The sequence below is a fragment of the Piliocolobus tephrosceles genome, chromosome 1 (assembly GCF_002776525.5).
Source record: "Piliocolobus tephrosceles isolate RC106 chromosome 1, ASM277652v3, whole genome shotgun sequence".
NCBI lineage: Eukaryota > Metazoa > Chordata > Mammalia > Primates > Cercopithecidae > Piliocolobus > Piliocolobus tephrosceles.
The window spans coordinates 13,118,806-13,136,864 of record NC_045434.1 but is presented as its reverse complement, the minus strand read 5'-3'; the positions used below and the strand labels follow the sequence as shown (position 1 = coordinate 13,136,864).

Sequence of the window (18,059 nt, the reverse complement as noted above, 5' to 3'; positions counted from 1 at the left end):
CTCGCCCGGCTAGTTTTTGTATTTTTAGTAGAGACGGGGTTTCACCATGTTAGCCAGGATGGTCTCGATCTCCTGACCTCGTGATCCGCCCGTCTCGGCCTCCCAAAGTGCTGGGATTACAGGCTTGAGCCACCGCGCCCGGCTCAAAGAACTTTTGACTGGAGAGAATCATGGATGTAGGATATTTGTTGTAAATATATAATGAAAACTTTAAAAAATGTATAATTAAAAAATAATGAAAGAAAAAATAACTTGAGAAATTTATGAAAGGATATGAAAAATTAGCATATCCTTTACAAACCCAGATTGGCATTTAGAATTGAGGAAAGGTGTTTAACATCAATTTACTTCCTTTGGTTAAGCAAATTCTATCAAATACTAATACGTGCAGTTAGTATCTCCTATTCCACCCTGTGCCTTACCTAAACCATGCATTGACACCTACCTCCGAGGCCTCAGAGTGCCCACAGTATGTGCTCCCACAGCATTAAAACACACTCCTTTAACATTTTATTTATCACCCCCCACCACCATTCCAGGCCTGAAACAGTCTTATGAACTGTCCGTGAGGCACTTGTTTGCTGAAACAGTAACTGAGCTGAATCCTTGTGGTGGTTCCTGTGAACACCCGGGAAGAAACAGCCAACAGAGGCTACCTGAGCCTCCACCAAGTTTCTCTTCCAGGTGCTGCGGTGTGCCGCGTGGTGCCCAGGCCTGGAGGAACTCTACCTCGAGTCTAACAATATTGTCATTTCCGAAAGGTAACTAGGGCTTACTTAAATGCATCTATCCCCATTTAGTCATCACTCTGAGTAAATAAATGGTCTCAATTATATCTAACCTTAATTTTTAGAAGGATTCGCAAACAAGAATTAGGAAAAATGCTTATTATTCATTGCCTTCGCAAATTAGAATTTCACTAATTGGTTCTAATCAAAGGAAACTCGTCAGAATTAAGTATTTTGTGAAGACATGAGTTATCTTAGTTTTGCATCAGTGTATTAACTTGCTGCTTGCTATTTCTTTTCTTTTCTTTTTTTGTTGAGACGGAGTCTCACTCTGTCACCCAGGCTGGAGTACAGTGGTGATCATGGCTCACTGTAACCTCTACCTCCTGAGTTCAAGCGATTCTCCTGCCCCAGCCTCCCAAGTAGCTGGGATTATAGGCGCCTGCCACCACGCCTGGCTAGTTTTCTTTATTCTTAGTAGAGACGGGGTTTCACCATCTTGGCCAGGCTGGTCTTGAACCCCTGACCTCGTGAGCCGCTGTGCCCAGCCAATTTGCTATTTCTAAATGGAAGTTCTGTAGGATATGCTATAAGGATTAAATAATGTATTTTTCATTAGCATCATCTGTTTCAGGTCATTGTACCAAAGTACATGTAAAACCTTGTTCTCTGAAATATATTGTTGCCTCATCTCCCTTTTTTTAAATTAACAATATTAAATTACTATGTAATATTAACCTAATTGTGGGAGAAAATTTACAACAGATTCTGAATTAAAGGATTCAGAACCTTAAAGATTTTCGTGTACAGAAGGGTTTCATTATGTAGGCAAATGCAGGTGTGTTTTTTTTTGGCGATAGTTTCATTCTTGTTGCCCAGCTAGAGTGCAATGGCGCCATCTCGGCTCACTGCAACCTCCGCCTCCCTGGTTCAAGTGATCCTCCTGCCTCAGCCTCCTGTGTAGCTGGGATTACAGGCACAGGCCACCATGCCTGGCTAATTTTTGTATTTTTAGTAGAGATGGGGTTTCACTATGTTGGCCAGGCTGGTCTTGAACTCCTGACCTCAGGTGATCTGCCTGCCTCGGCCTGCCAAAGTGCTGGGATTACAGGCGTGAGCCACCGTGCCTGGCCTGCAGGTTTTTTAAATTAAATTTTTTTATTTTGAGATAATCATAGATTCACATCAAGTTTTATAAGAAATGATACACAGATATCACTTGTACCCATGACCCAGGTTCCCCCATTGGTAACAAGTTGCAAAACTATGAAATAGGATCACAGGCTAGGTGGGACATTGACACCGGCAGGAATTGTGCATTGCCAGAGGCACCCCTCGCGTTGCCCTTTTACAGTCATATCCACTTGCTTTTTACCCCCAACCCTCCATTGCATCAAATGCAGGCATTTTAAGGCTGTATCTTTGAAAACAATTAAAAGAGAAATTCACGGTGAAAAAATTTTATTTTCCATACAGGCCAACAGATGTTCTCCAGACAGTCAAGTTATTAGACCTTTCCTCTAATCAGTTAATTGATGAAAATCAGCTGTATCTGATAGCCCACCTGCCCAGGTAATTTGCCTCTAAATGCCTGATACAATAGTGTTCAGTCAATTCTTAGTGAAGCAATTTTTGTAGACTATGTATGCTTTCTCCGTAGAAACGTGGTAACAATGATGGAATTTCTAAATTGAGTAATTCCCTGTGGAAAATTTTCATTTGAATTCATTCAGAAAATTTACTTGTGAACCCTGTATAATGTGGACTATGCCTGTACCAGATAATTTGAAGAATGAATCATTTGCCCTGGTGATAACGCCGAGAGTCTTCATCCCTTAAACTCCAAGCAGTGCACCGTGTCTCTTTCCTCTGAGACGCATTGAGCACCTGACATAGCAGTAGGGACTCAAGAACCATTAGGTGACTACAGAGTCATTAGAATATAGGATAAAGAGTTCACTTTGCATGTCCTAAGTGGGACTTTATGGTTTCTAAGTATTTTACATGGGATTAAAAACCTAGGGTGTAGAAAAAAATTTACAAACCGAGTCTGCTTGATACCCCATAGCATTTTAGATTGTTCTGTGTAATCAAATTTTACATTTTGAATTTCAGGTTAGAACAATTAATCCTCTCTGACATTGGAATTTCCTCTATACATTTTCCGGATGCTGGAATTGGTATATAAGATTAGTAAAGTTCCATCCTGCCCCCCCCCATACTATACTTTAGCTACTTCTTTCACTTCTACTGTGTAACTTCATTCCTCTTTTTATAGGGTGCAAAACCTCCATGTTCCCGTCCTTGCAGTACCTTGTAGTAAATGACAATCAGATATCACAAGTAAGAGCTGCTTCGGAGTATGCCCAGCACACTGTTGCCTCTTTCCATTGTCATGGCAGAGTTTGGAGGCTCCTTCTACCAAAAAGTAAAAAAAAACGCCTAAATCAAAAGAGAAATGCCTCCTCAGCGTGGAACTCCTCATATGAAGCCAAAAATATTAAGAAAGAAATTAGTTCACTTCACACCTAAGTGGACTTCACACTCAAACGGCACATTAATAGAGTAAAAGTGGCTGGGCGTGGTGGCTCACGCCTATAATCTCAGCACTTTGGGAGGCTGAGGCGGGCGGATCCCCTGAGGTTGGGAGTTCGAGACCAGCCTGACCAACATGGTGAAACCCCATCTCTACTAAAAAAAAAAAAAAAAAAATACAAAATTAGCTGGGCATGGCAGCACATGCCTGTAATCCCAGCTACTTGGGAGGCTGAGGCAGGAGAATCACCTGAACTCGGAGGCAGAGGCTGTGATGAGCCAAGATTGCACCATTGCACTCCAGCCTGGGAAACAAGTGAAACTCCATCTCAAAAAAAAAAAAGAGTAAAAGTATGTGGTCTTTCTAGAGGGGGTTGCTTGGTGCGTGATGAAATTCTCTGCCTCAGATTAGGAGTAGGGACTTGCTTTCCTGTCGTTGGTTCAGACTTCTCCAAAAGTAGCACCAAACATTCTGCTTTTCATTTATTTCCTTTTGCTGTGTTTCAGTGGTCATTTTTCAATGAACTAGACAAGTTACCAAGTCTACGGGCTTTGTCCTGCCTAAGAAACCCCCTGACCAAGGAGGACAAAGAAGCAAACGCGACGCGGCAGCTCATTATCGCCAGCATTGGCCAGCTGAAGACCCTGAACAAATGTGAGGTGAGCACTGGCGTTGTGACTAGCTATTGTTTAGACTAGAAAAGAAATGATTTTAGGCCACGCGCCATGGCTCACACCTGTAATCCCAGCACTTTGGGAGGCTGAGGCAGGCTGATCGTTGGAGTCCAGGAGTTCGAGACCAGCCTGGGCAACCTGGTGAAACCCCATCTCTACAAAAAATACAAAAATTCGCTGCGTGGTGTTACACGCCTGTAAGTGCCTGTAGTCCCAGCTGCTCAGGAGGCTGGGGTGGAAGAATCACCTGAGCCCGGGAGGCCAAGGCTGCAGTGAGCCATGAACACGCCACTGCACTCCAGCCTGGGCAGTGGAGTGAGACCCTGTCTTAATTGAAAAAAAAAAGTAAAAAATTATTTTTGAATATTGTAAAGGAGGTGAGATGTAGCTTTCCTTGGAATGGTAAAAGATTAGCCTCGTGTAGTTTCATAATAACAGTTCTTTTCCAGCTCCTCAGGAGAGAGCAGTGAGATGAGTGCGCTGCCGTTTGAGGAATCCCAGGCAGCTTCTCCGTGTTTTCAGGGAATGTAGGCAGAAGGAACAGGACCACAGAGCTGCTTTCTCTTCTCTTTCTCAGCTACTCTTCCCCATAAAAGTGGGAAGCCCATGCCTGTCCTTGCCAGCACTTTTGTGCATTCACTGGGAGTCAGTCAGCTCCACCAGGGCAGGCGCCTCCAGGCAGACCTCGGGGAGGCGACCCAAGGTACCTGGCGTAGTCCTGAAACTGGCCTACGTGCAAGTACTCTCATGAATTAAAAGCGTAGGCCAGGCATGGTGGCTCACGCCTGTAATCCCAGCACTTTGGGAGGCCATGGTTAGTGGATCATGAGGTCAGGAGACCGAGACCATCTGGCTAACACGGTGAAACCCCGTCTCTACTAAAAATACAAAAAAATTAGCCGGGCATAGTGGCGTGCACCTGTAATCCCAGCTACTCCAGAGGCTGAGGCAGGAGAATCAGGTGAACCTGGGAGGCGGAAGTTGCAGTGAGCTGAGATCACACCACTGTACTCTAGCCTGGGCGACAGAGCAAGACTCCATTTCAAATTTTTTAAAAGAGTGTAAAACAAATTCTTTTTTCTTTTCTAATAAACCCCTGAGTTCTGTCAATGTTAAAAAGAGTGAAAACTATATTTTGTCCCTCTCAATTTGATTATTCTCTGCATGTGCTTGGAGGAAGGACAAGGTGCAAAACGCAAAGGACTTGTTAGAAAAAGTCTAATAGATTTGTTTTTATGTCACACCAACATAGATTCTCCCCAAGGAGAGGCAGACAGCTGAGCTTGACTATCGAAAAGCTTTTGGAAATGAGTGGAAACAGGCTGGTGGACATCAGGATCCGGACAAAAACAGACTCAGCAAAGAATTCCTCACAGCCCATCCGAGATACCAGTTCCTCTGCCTGAGTACGTGCGTATACGCTGGTGGCCTTCAGGTGGCGGATTTCCAGCTGGAACAAAGTGTTTCCCTTGGGTATCGAAAGAGTTCTCAGTGTTGCTTTTGCCCTTCTTCCTTTCCTGGGCTTTTTCTGTTCATCTGAATGGACCATAGGTACTTTCCTGGGGCGAGGGCAGCAGGGCAAGAGCGGTGTCTTTCAGCAGGAGGAATCTGGGAGACTGTTTATGTTCTTGAAACAGAGAGAGTTGCATTTAGGGAAGGGAAAGCAATTTTTTTATTTTTAAGAGATGGAGTCTTGCTCTGTCGCCCAGGCGGAGTGATCTCGGTTCACTGCAACCTCTGCCTCCCGGTTTCAAGTTATTCTCCTGTCTTAGCCTCCCAAGTAGCTGGGATTAGAGGCGCCTGCCACCACGCCCAGCTAATTTTTGTATTGTTAGTAGAGATGGCCAGGCTGGTCTCGAACTCCTGACCTCAAGTGATCCACCCACCTTGGCTTCTCCAAGTGCTGGGATTATAGGTGTGAGACACCATGCCCAGCAGGAAAGCACTTCTTTTTCTTTTTTTTTCTTTCTTGAGACAGAGTCTTGCTCTGTCACCCAGGCTGGAATGCAGTGGCACAATCTCAGCTCATTGCAACCTCCACCTCCTGGGTTCAAGTGATTCTCCTGCCTCAGCTTCCAGAGTAGCTGGGATTACAGGCGCGCACCACCATGCCTGACTAATTTTTGTATATATTTTTTTGAGACGGAGTTTCGCTCTGTTGCCCAGGCTGGAGTGCAGTGGTGCAGGCTCACTGCAACCTCCGCCTCCCAGGTTCAAGCAATTATCCTGCCTCAGCCTTCTGAGAAGCTGGGATTACAGGCGTCTGCTACGACGCCTGGCTAATTTTTTTTGTATTTTTAGTAGAGATGGGGTTTCACCAGGTTGGCCAGGCTGGTCTCAGAAGCTCCTGACCTCAGGTGATCTGCCCGCCTTGGCCTCCCAGAGTGCTGGGATTACAGGTGAGAGCCACTGCGCCCGGCCGGCATCCGTAGTTTTTAAAGCCCCACAGGTCATTCTAGTGAACAGGAAAGTTTGCACGAGAGTGTAGTTCTGCAGGAAGCTCTTATCCCCAGGGCTCACCACCAAGGCTGGCACTTGGCATGCACGGTAGTTCGTTAAATCCTCTAGCCTGGTTCTTCAGGCTTTGAAGCTAAGAATTCAGGAGTCTTTGTCCCTGATGTACTTTCCATTTTGTTTTGCCTTCATTATTATTCCACATTTCGCTTTTATGTGATTTTCCTTTTTTATATTTCTTAATGCAAGAAGCTCACTGCATGAACGCTTTAGGCTTGAACAGTATCTTTAAGGAAGAAAAGCAGCCTGGAGGAATCACTTTCAAATTACTCCATTAGCTGGCCCAATTTCCTGGCCGCGCTCCGCTCCTTGAATTCTAAATCACTTGGGGGTGGGCAAGGGAAGATTCTGAAGCAGCTGGCCAGGTATTGTTATTTCACTGCTCAGAATGCTAGAAGACAGAAGCACAGATACATGGGGGGATTTAGAGAAATATTGTCACTGTTTGGCGTAGAGCAGGAAAAAAGTACTGCTTTCCTCCTCTCCTATGGAGGCTGTGGTCCAGGCCGAGGAACTGGTGTGCAGTGTGGTACTGAGCGCCCAGCCTGGCACTGCACGGTCTGGTTGAAACTTGGGGAAGGTGTCTTGTGGATTGTGTCTCAGGTGGCACCAGGTTTCTCTCAGCACAGAAAGAACTGTTACCAAAGGTGACACTCGGGGAAAACATTTGAAGTATTTGAGGGCAGTCTTCTCTTGCTAGTTTGAGTCAGGACACTTAAGGAACAATGATGTAATACACATGTAAACACGTTGCTTTTCATTTATTGTCTTCTGTTGAGTTTCACTAGTCATTAACAATGAGCCAGATCAGTTACAGAGTCTGCAGCTCTGGGTAGACAGACGATTCTGCCCTTAGGAGTGGTTGTTGTCTATCACTCCTAAAAATCACACTGAATAAAGGCAGCTCCATGTGTCCTGGGAAAGGCACCGGCTGTCTGGATACTTACCTATGCTTTTTTTTTTTTTTTTTTCTTACAGTCGCCTTTGGTTTATCATTCATCTCTTTTGATTTCTTAAACAGAATATGGTGCACCTGAAGATTGGGAACTCAAAACACAACAACCATTTATGCTCAAAAACCAGCTACTAAGTAAGACACTCATTCAAATAGTTTATTTGTATTTGAGTCCTTAGGTGCCGAAACAGATAGTGTGTTTCTCTTAAGTACTTAAGTAAATGCTTTGAGTTTTAAATGAATTCTTTTTTTTTTTTGAGACTGCCTCCCTCTGTCCCCTAGGCTGGAGTGCAGTGGCGTGATCTCAGCTCACTGCAACCTCTGCCTCCCAGGTTCTAAGTGATTCTCCTGCCTCAGCCTCTGGAGTAACTGGAACTATGGGCATACACCACCATGCCCAGCTAACTGTTTTTTTTTTTTAAATTGAGACGGAGTTTTGCTCTTGTTGCCAGGCTGGAGTGCAGTGGCACGATCTTGGCTCACGGCAGCCTCCACCTCCCGGGTTCAAGTGATCCTCCTGCCTCAGCTTCCCAAGTAGCTGGGATTACAGGCATGCGCCACCATGCCCAGCTCATTTTGTATTTTTAGTAGAGACGGAGTTTAACCATGTTGTCCAGGCTGGTCTCGAACTTCTGACCTCAGGAGATCCACCCGCCTTGGCCTCCCAAAATGCTGGGATTAGAGGCATGAGCCACCAGACCCAAAGAAATGAATTTTTTAAAACATATCTAAATTCGAATACATTTTTGCAACTCTTGTGTTTTAAACTCATTTAATAGTGTTATATTGTGGGAGGTAATGGAGTTGTGAACCAAATTGTGATTTGTGAATTTATGACTTGAAAACCTGTCCAAGCTGTCAGGAAAGAAGCACTAAGCAGGGAAAAGGGAAAGTGGTGTCCAGCTATTTTTGTTGTTGTTAGCAATTCATGGAAGGGTTTTAAACATTGATTAGACCTGCCAATTTGCACTGAATAGCTCTATCATTTGGCCATCTGTTGATGTGTGTGGATAATTTAAATCCATATAATAGTAGATATCAATTAGCCTTTTTCTTTGTTTCTCTTAAAGCACTGAAGATAAAATACCCTGATCAACTTGATCAGAAAGTCGTAGAGAAACAACTGCCGGGTAAGAAAAATGAGCCCATCTTTTCCTTAAACTCCGAATCATCAGCCTAGGCATGAGTCAGCTAAAATTAAAACCTTTAACTCATGTCTCAAAGTGTGGACCTCAGAGCTTAGAGGTTTTTCATTAGTCTTTTATATTCTAAAATACAATCAATCATGCTAATGTCACTCCCCTATGCCCCCAAAAGTTTAGGTCTCCCATAACTTTATCAGCCGAAAGCAGTTTTGTTAACATTGGATATAATTACACACACACACACACACACACACACAATTTTATTTTGAGACAGGGCCTGTGTCACCCAGGTTGGAGTGCAGTGGCACCATCTCAGCCCACAGCAGCCTCTGCTTCCTGGGCTCAAGCATTTCTCCAGCCTCGGCCTCCATGTAGCTGGGACTACAGGTACGAGCCACCAACGCCCGGCTAATTTTTGTAGAGATGGGTCTCGCCATGTTGCCCAGGCTGGTCTCGAATTCCTGAGCTCAAAGCCATCCGCCTGCCTCAGTCTTCCAAAGTGATGGGGTTATAGGCATGAGCCACTACAGTAGGCGTAAACTGTATTTTTAACCAAAAGCTTGAGATCTTGAATGGCATAGACTTTCAGAAGCATTCCCCCAGCCTGTTGCTGTTTCCAGGGAGACTGTGACACTGGGTTTGGGGTCTGCTTCTCATCCCTTCATAAGAGAGGAGTTGTGTCCTGGTGAACTGAATTCTTATGGGAGGTTTGTGACTTTGCTTACTTTCTACTTATGCTCCTGACGGATCAGGAGTCCCTGCAAAAACAATTTGTAGATGCTCTTTTAATGGACACCCTGAAATGGTTTTGGGAAAACTACCTTAGAACTTAAAAAAAAAAAAAAAAAAAAAAGTGCTACTGGAACTGAATTACTTTTATTTGGAAAATAAATATGCTTGGCCGGGCGCGGTGGCTCAAGCCTGTAATCCCAGCACTTTGGGAGGCCAAGAAGGGCGGATCACGAGGTCAGGAGATCGAGACCATCCTGGCTAACACAGTGAAACCCCATCTCTACTAAAAAATACAAAAAAACTAGCCAGGCGAGGTGGCGGGCGCCTGTAGTCCCAGCTACTCGGGAGGCTGAGGCAGGAGAATGGCGGGAACCCGGGAGGCAGAGCTTGCAGTGAGCTGAGATCCGGCCACTGCACTCCAGCCCGGGCGACAGAGCGAGACTCCGTCTCAGAAAAAAAAAAAAAAAAAAAATATGCTTGTGTCAATAAATTAGATCCACATAACTTACCTTAAACTTTCACTCAAAATAAAAATGAAATTATAGTCTATTTTTGAGTTTGCCATGATACTGTGAATTCTCAAGATTAAACTTGACTCATAGCTAACTGCTAAAATATAAACGGTAAATTTAGAGCAGTGAGGATTTAAATAAATGAAATACACATCAGCTTAATGACTCTAGTACACTGGGTTTGTTTGCCCGTCAGTGCAGTAAATTCCCATTGATTTTTAAATTCGTTTCTATCAGATAAAGCAAGCTTATCGTGGTGTTGCCTATATAAAGAAGGCTTTACTTGTGTTCAGAGAAGCAGCTTTCTGATTGATAACCATCCATTTAGTGTTAATTTACCAGAACGTCTCCATTTTTATTTATTCACAATCTAGTTTCTACTCCTGTAACACGTAATTTGGCTACTGCTATATAATGGATTAGAATTAGTGATTTCTCCCTTCATTATTCTGTTTTCAAACTTAAAATACTGCCAGTAAAGGCCCTGGTGGACACAGACTAGTCAAAGAGGGCCAGGACTGTTTTACGTTTTTATTGTTTTTCAGACGGGGTCTGGTTGTCACTCAGGCTGGAGTGTAGTGGTGCCATCTCGGCTCACTGCAGGCTCCATCACCTTGATCCCGGGCTCAAGTGATCCTCCCACCTCCGCCTCTTGAGTAGCTGGGACTATAAGCATGAACCGCCACACCCTGCTATTTTTTTGATTTTTAGTAGAGATGAAGCCTCGCTATGTTGCTAAGGCTGGCCTCAAACTCCTGAGCTCAAGCTGTTCTCCTATCATCACCTCCCAAAGTGCTGGGATTATAGGTGTGAGCCACCATGCCTGGAGGGCCAGGACTCTCTGTGAATGTTTTTGGCCTTCGATGTCTTTGCGTGTTTCCTTTTGCCTTTGCAGATACATCAAATCAATTAATGGGAATGTCACCACTATGGAGTATTTGCTCAAGAATATTGTCATCAGACCTGCTTCGTTAAGCTTTCCTCTGCAGTCTTCCTCTGGAAGGCACTGAGGTAGACCTGTCAAGTCCTGTCATCTGGGCATATGCCTGAATGCAGCCCTTGGCTGGGGGTGACAGTGCCACCTTACCCTTCTCTACTTCCACACTGTACACCTGACTGGTATCCCAGGTCTTCTGAGATTCAGTTAGCCATTTTGGGAACACCCACTGCATTCATGCTGTTTTTATTAATCTTCGGGTAGAGCTGCAGAGATTCGACTATCCATAGAAATTATATGTAAGAATTACTACTTTCAACTATTCAGAGTCTGCCAGCAGATTACGAGGGTTCTTTTTTCCCCCTTTTTTATTTGCTTTTCTGTTCCTCAAATGTGCACTCACTCACTCACTCATACAAAGGTTCTTAATACTAATTCTTATGCCACATGCTGCGAATATGTAACCACTACCATAGGTAAAACAAACATCTTCTAAAAAGAAAAGTAATAGCCAGGCATGGTGGCTCACACCTGTACTCCTAGCACTTTGGGAGGCCGAGGTGGACAAATTGCTTGAGCCCAGGAGTTCAAGACCAGCCTGAACAACATGGTGAAACCCCGTCTCTACAAAAATAAATAAATGCAAAAATTAGCTGGGTGTGGTGGTGCATGCCTGTAGTCCCAGCTACTTGGGCAGCTGAGGTGGGAGGATGGCTTGAGCCCAGGAAGTTGAGGCTGCAGTGAGCTGTGACTGAGCCACTGCAATCTGGCCTGGGTGACAGAGTGAGACCCTGTCTAAAATTAAAAAAAAAAAAAGCAGTATCTTTTTTAATCTATTAGATTAGCAAAATTAAAATAATACTGGCTGGCATGAAAAAGCAGTATACCCTTTTTGTAAAGTCATGTGGGAATTACTATACAAAGCTAAAAATACACATATGCTCTGACCAAGCATTGTGTCTTGCAGCATTTGTGACGGTAAAGATAGTAAGAATCTAAATACTTGCCAGTGGGGGAATGGTGAATACGCTCTGGTAGAACCATACAGCACAAAAGGCACTGTCATGTGTCACTGAGGAGAATGAAGCAGGTCTAGAGCTGCAGTGTCCAGTGTGACTGCAGTAACCACATGTGGCTAAATTCATTAAAATAAAATAAATTCAGTTCTTCAGTCATACTTGCCGCATTCCAGGTGCTCAGTACCACATGTAGCTGCCATATTGGCCAGTGTATGTCTAGAGGACATGGCATGGAATTAGCATGAAAAGCTATACCATCATGTCATAAAGAAATACAAATGTAGTAGGTCAATATATTATAAAACCTATACATCCTTTTTTTTTTTTTTTTTTTTGAGACGGAGTCTCATTCTGTCACCCAAGCTAGAGTGCAGTGGCATGATCTTGGCACACTGCCAACTCTGCCTTCCGGGTTCAAGCAACTCTTCCCTGCCTCAGCTTCCCAAGTAGCTGGGTTAACAGGCGCCTGCCACCACGCCCAGCTAATTTTTGTATTTTTAGTAGAGACAGGGTTTCTCCGTGTTGGACAGGCTGGTCTCAAACTCCTGACCTTAGGTGATCTGCCCACCTCAGCCTCCCAAAGTGTTGGGATTACAGGCGTGAGCCACCGCGCCTGGCTTAAAACCTATACATCCTTATATGAACATAGAAAAAAAAAGGCCTAGAGGTAAACCTCTCAAATTTTTAACATTGGTCATAGGCAGGTAAAAAGAAATAATTAGCTATTTCCGTATTTTCTAAATGTTAAGACAGTCATGTTAGTATATTAAAAATGGTAATGCTATTTATTACATACAAATTGCTACTTTCTTCTATAGAACTGGTATGAGCAGGCAGATTTTTTTTGAGACAGGGCTCACTTTGTTACCCAGGCTGGATGGAGTGCAGTGGCGCGATCATGGCTCACTGTAGCCTTGACCTCCTGTGCTCCAGTGATCCTCCCAAGCAGCTGGGACTAGAGGCGTACATTGTTATGCTTGGCTAATTTTTTATTTTTTGGAGAGATGGGGTGTCCTCATGTTGCCCAGGCTGGTCTCGAATTCCTGGGCTCTGATCCCTCTGCCTCCCAAAGTGCTGGGGTTACAGGTGTGAGCAGGCCAGGCAGATTTCTTATTAGAATTGTTTTATGACCAAACTTTCTGTTTCTGTCACATGTTAGGAGTATGTCATTTCCCACTGGTGTGCAGCAGTTAACCCCTTCTGTAACCAGGCTCCAACAATGAAAGCCAGTCCATCTAAATCTTTTGAAAGGACTAGACTATCACATATTCACACATGAAAGAGTAAATTTTGTTAATTAAAATTATACATTCTATTAACTGTATTCAATACATACAAAAAGGCCAGTTTTTATTCTAAAATAAAGATAACATTTATTATCACAAGTTGCATAAAAACACACAGCTTTTACAAAAATGATTTTTGATAGAAAAATATGTTTGAATACACTGTGATATTTGTAGGAACACCACACTATTGCTGTATCTCCAGCTAAAGCTTCAAGGAAACTCTGTTTCTCATAATCAAAATATCCACTATTCACCACAACCCATCTTTGGAAAGAAGTTCACAGTGTATTCTGAACAAGCCAAAGCGCTGACTCGGAGGTTACATTCCCATGCCTGGCAGTCACTTGTGTATGTTTAACACAGTCACACATGACATAATTACAGAATGGTGGCGCTGGAAGGGACCTTGTAGATCATTTAGTCGACACCCTCATTTTACAGAGGAGGAACTAAGGCCAGAGTTGAGAGATGTCCTCAGGATACCTGAGTCCCATTCCAGTGTGTGTTCAGTAGTTCGTAAGGAAGTCATCACAAAGGTTTAAAAAGAAAACGTTAATGACTCACTCCCATTATTATTCTGTGCTGAGAGTATCATTCTGGTTTATTCAGATTAAGAACGAAATACACTACTGAAATGGTATGAAACTCACTGTCAAAGGGCACTTAGGTCCGTTGGCTCCGTTTCCCACAGTTCCCCAAATGAACACGTGGTACAAAGACTCAGGCTTTCCCCTAATTACTTACTTGGGTAAAGTGACTTGGGTAAAATGACAGATACGGCCAGGCCCTGGGCTCACGCCTGTAACCCCAGCACTTTGGGAGGCCAGGGCGGATCACGAGGTCAGGAGTTTGAGACCAGCCTGGCCAACATGGTGAAACCCCGTCTCTACTAAAAATACAAAAGTTAGCTGGGTGTGGTGACAGGCACCAGCTACTCGGGAGGCTGAGGCAGGAGAATCGTTTGAACCCGGGAAGCGGAGGTTGCAGTGAGCTGAGATTGCACCATTGCACTCCAGCCTGGGCAACAGAGCGAGACGGTCTCAAAAAAAAAAAAAAAAAAAAAAGACAGATACAGCTATCATTGCAGTGATACTGTGGTCTCATCACATGAGCTAGTTTTACAAGTAAGTGTCATTTGAGAGAACGAATGGACTTTTCTTGTCTTTTGATTGATAGGCTCCATGACAATTCAGAAGGTGAAGGGATGGCTGTCACGTCTTCTCAAAGTTCCTGTGTCAGACCTTCTGTTGTCCTATGAAAGTCCCAAAGTAAGTTGCCCAGGAAAAAACAAAGTCAAGCTTCGTCCTCATGATGACATTAAACTGTCTCTAGATAGCAACAGTTTGATTCTAAATGGAGACCATAGATCTGTTTGATTTTAAGGGTAAGCTACTGCCTGGAGACGGGGTGGGGTAGAGTATGTGTAACGTGCTTTTTCAGATCTGTCTTAATCACATCCTTCCCTACCTACCTTCTAATTTTAGGAGCCGGGCATAGAAATCAAGCTGGAAAATGACCTACAGTCATTACGTTTTTATTCTGTGGAAAATGAAGATTGTCTATTAGTGCGATGGTAACAACCAACTAATAAAATTTAGAGACTACACTGCTTCTCATGTCTGGGGTTCATCGGAAATAAATGATCCGCTGGAACAATTCTGTTAAAAACAAAGGGGTTTACAACTTGCCCTAAGGATAACAAGGGATGTATTTTCACCACTGATGTAGTTTTTGTTGGGAAGCGACCATTTCTAGGCTTATACATAATAGCAACAATAAAGGCTTTGACCCTACCAACAATTTTCTGATCTTATTTCATATTTATTTTTACAGTTCATCGCTGCATTTCATGATAAGATTTAAATATTAAATAGAAACTAGCTAGCCTAATAAAATCTGAACACAGTTAATGTCTGTCATAAGACTAGTTTTAATGGAATTCTCTATTGATACTACTATTTTAAAGGGTTACTAAAACGATTTGGCTGGTCATGTTGGGAAATGTCCCTTAAACTTGGGGAGACGCATCCTCTACTATGTATAACAATATGCTATTATCTGTCTTCTCGGTTGCACTATTTTCTAAGAGTACTTAAATTAACCACATGCTTTTCCCTATAATTATACCTAAGCTGACTGTATCTTCTTGCATAGAAGATAACCAGCTCTGATTGAAATGTACACATATTAGGTAAACTTTAGGCAATGATAGGAGGAAAACAAAACTAATTCTTTCAAAATGTCAACAATTTAGAAATATCCTTCCCAATGCCACTAAAACCCTGAGAGGTATTTGCTTTTATTCATACTCACAAAAATTTAGCATTTAAAAACTATGAGTACTAAACTGTGACCTTCAGGATGTATGTTAGATGGCAGAAAGAAAACTTGGGTATTAGTCTACCATATAAATGAACTTCTTTAAAAGCAAGGTTCAGAACTGAGAATCATATTGGTTCCTCTTCAAGTTCAAGTTGCCCACTTCAGAGATCCACAAAATCTGACATTATTTCCAGAAACCCCAAACTTTGGTATAAGTGACCACTGCTCAAATATGTGATCACATGATCACACAGCATTCCTGTGAGTTCTTTTTGTCTGGTAATTATCCTCATTAAACTCTACAGAGTTATCCTGCAATCCAGGTTGAAACTCAAACTCTCAGCACTACAGATTCTGAACTAGGCCAAGTTTTAACCAAAAATTACAGGTAATGGTGAATTACTAATTAGCCACAATGCATCAGGATTTAGAATTTTTTTTTTTTTTTATAAAATAACTTGGTATTTTTCTGATAATCTTCCAATATATAAACTTTTCTTATGCTACAGTACCAGTTGATTTTTAAGAAGAAAATTTGTGCAAACATTAAGAAACACCGCATTGGTTCTGGGTGAAAGTGCCGGTCTGGAACTCTCTTGAAAGACCGTACAGTGTACTGCTAAACCCTGGGACTCCTCAGACTTGCACTCAGATTATCGTTTGCCTACCCTGATTTTAGATGCTGCTAATTCAAGTCCCTGTTATCTTGCTTCACATCGACAAGGATCACCGCACCGTTCCTTCAGTTTCCACAGTTCTGTCAGTTCCCATGGAGAATACTGAGGAGAAGACAGCATTCCCGTCTCACAGGTCTTCTCACACAGCCACAGGCTGTCCTGTAGGAAAACAACCAAAGCCGATCTGAGAGTGGTGAAACTGTTCTAAGAGGTCAGAAAGTCTGCACGTAGACAGTTTGTATCTATTCGAATGATGCTGAAATTACTTCAAGGATAACTCCATGTGTGGACTAACTGGTGAGGTTTGGGGGTGGCACCTCCTGATTGGGGAAAACACCAGGTCCCTGTGGCTGTGGAATACAGAAACAAGGCAGTGTGTGGATGAAGAGTTAGTCAACAAATGCAATTCTGTAATGAACGATTTTAGAAACCACAAGTGAGTTTCATGTTTGCTACTAAAGGTGTGTCTACGGCAGTATTAATAACAGCTATTATTCTGATGGAATGCTTACAGTATTGTGGGGACTCTACCCAAGCACTCTGTAAATATTTCACTCAATTCTCACAGTAACGCTGTGAGGTAGGAGCTATTTCCCTCTTACAACTGAGGAACACACTAAGAGTTAAGTAACTTGTTCAAGGTCACAGGGCTGGTAAATGAAGAGGAGGGATTAAAGACTCCCAAGCTCAAGTTCTTAACCACTAGACTATTTCCTAGCTACATGAATTGGCTTCTGTTTTCAGCAATATAGCAGAACACAGGGAGAAACTCATTCAATGTTTTGACAATACACAAATGTTGAGTAAAATTAAACACCTTTATAAAGCATGGCTGAACTCCATGAAGAAAGAGGAAACCGGGTAGGAGAAAGTGCTGAGTCAGCATGTGCCCTGACGGCAGCTGCTGATCCTTGGGTTATGAAAGGCCCAGCCCAGGGACAGGAGGCTAATGGGAGGCTGACACAGAGCTGGGATCTCTGAGGGGCCACAGCCTCAGGGGGTATATAAGAAAACAAACTCGGCTTGTCTGTCAGTCTTGCCCCTCAGTGGGATGGAAAGGGGTCTCTCTCCCCTGAGCGCCTACCCACAGCTTGCACTTAGGTCGGTCTGGGGCTGGTAGTCAGTCTGTGTAAGCCCAACAGTTCCAAGTCAAAAATCTGAAGTATTCATAGATGGTAGTTTTCCTAGGTGCATGGTAGAAAAAATGTAAATCCTCTCTGTAGAAATGCATTTTAAATAAGGACTCAGTTTCCAAAGACAACACGGTCACCAAAAAAAACAACAAAAACAAAAACTTTTCAACACATCAGAAAACAAGCCCTATGAACAACAGTCTGTAGAAACAGGAAACTGCAGAATCAGACCCAGCAAAGACTACAGATCCCAAAGTTATCAGATACAAAAATAATTCTATTCAAAGATGAGACTGAAAGTACAAGGGAATCGGACTATCAAAGCGGACTACCTAGATGTGGGTTGACTTCCCAGAGCTGCTCTGGGGCCCCAGCTCTATGCTGGGCTTCTAACTGACAGACACTGCATGTGCCTTCTTTCCCCTGCACCTTCGATGGCCAAAGTGGAAGTTGCAAGAATCCAGAACTCAATAGAAATCTCTAAAGCTAGTCAGCTTTGTGCTTGGTTTCTTCCCAGGTCTCTAGTTTCCATTTTGGTCTCTGCAGATTCATTTTTTTTTTCTGGTTCAGCCATAGCGTGTTTTAAATGATGTCTTATATTACATGCAGTGTCTTATTTGTATCGGTCAGAAGGGTTGAAGGATCCTTAGACTGCCACACTCAATCAGTGGATTCTGTCGTTATTATTGTTTTTTTTTTTTTGAGACGGAAGTCTCGCTCTGTCGCCCGCGCTGGAGTGCAGTGGCCGGATCTCTGCTCACTGCAAGCTCCGCCTCCCGGGTTTACGCCATTCTCCTGCCTCAGTCTCCCGAGTAGCTGGGACTACAGGCGCCCACCGCCTCGCCCGGCTAGTTTTTTGTATTTTTTAGTAGAGACGGGGTTTCAC

General features: G+C 43.3%; 2 protein-coding genes across 10 annotated transcripts in view; one reads left to right on the top strand and one right to left on the bottom strand.

Moving 5' to 3' along the window:
* Positions 1 to 14,835, top strand: part of TBCE (tubulin folding cofactor E) — a 72,754-nt gene extending 57,919 nt beyond the window's left edge. For 4 of the 9 annotated variants that reach the window (XM_026455113.1, XM_026455109.1, XM_026455114.2 and 1 more), the window contains 10 exons: positions 685 to 761; positions 2,205 to 2,300; positions 2,844 to 2,908; positions 3,007 to 3,071; positions 3,771 to 3,923; positions 5,191 to 5,344; positions 7,474 to 7,542; positions 8,478 to 8,537; positions 14,218 to 14,309; positions 14,526 to 14,835. In XM_026455113.1, coding sequence (XP_026310898.1) covers positions 685 to 761; positions 2,205 to 2,300; positions 2,844 to 2,908; positions 3,007 to 3,071; positions 3,771 to 3,923; positions 5,191 to 5,344; positions 7,474 to 7,542; positions 8,478 to 8,537; positions 14,218 to 14,309; positions 14,526 to 14,618 — 924 coding nt within the window. In that variant the 3' untranslated portion in view covers positions 14,619 to 14,835. Of the gene's footprint in view, positions 1 to 684; positions 762 to 2,204; positions 2,301 to 2,843; positions 2,909 to 3,006; positions 3,072 to 3,770; positions 3,924 to 5,190; positions 5,345 to 7,473; positions 7,543 to 8,477; positions 8,538 to 10,691; positions 10,808 to 14,217; positions 14,485 to 14,525 lie in introns of those variants that run through there. The other 5 variants (XM_026455107.1, XM_026455108.2, XR_003309616.1 and 2 more) reach the window with 4 other exon arrangements.
* Positions 13,100 to 18,059, bottom strand: part of B3GALNT2 (beta-1,3-N-acetylgalactosaminyltransferase 2) — a 62,476-nt gene continuing 57,516 nt past the window's right edge. Inside the window, exon 12 of the mRNA XM_023216214.1 lies at positions 13,100 to 16,199. Coding sequence (XP_023071982.1) covers positions 16,065 to 16,199 — 135 coding nt within the window. The 3' untranslated portion in view covers positions 13,100 to 16,064. The remainder of the gene's footprint in view (positions 16,200 to 18,059) is intronic.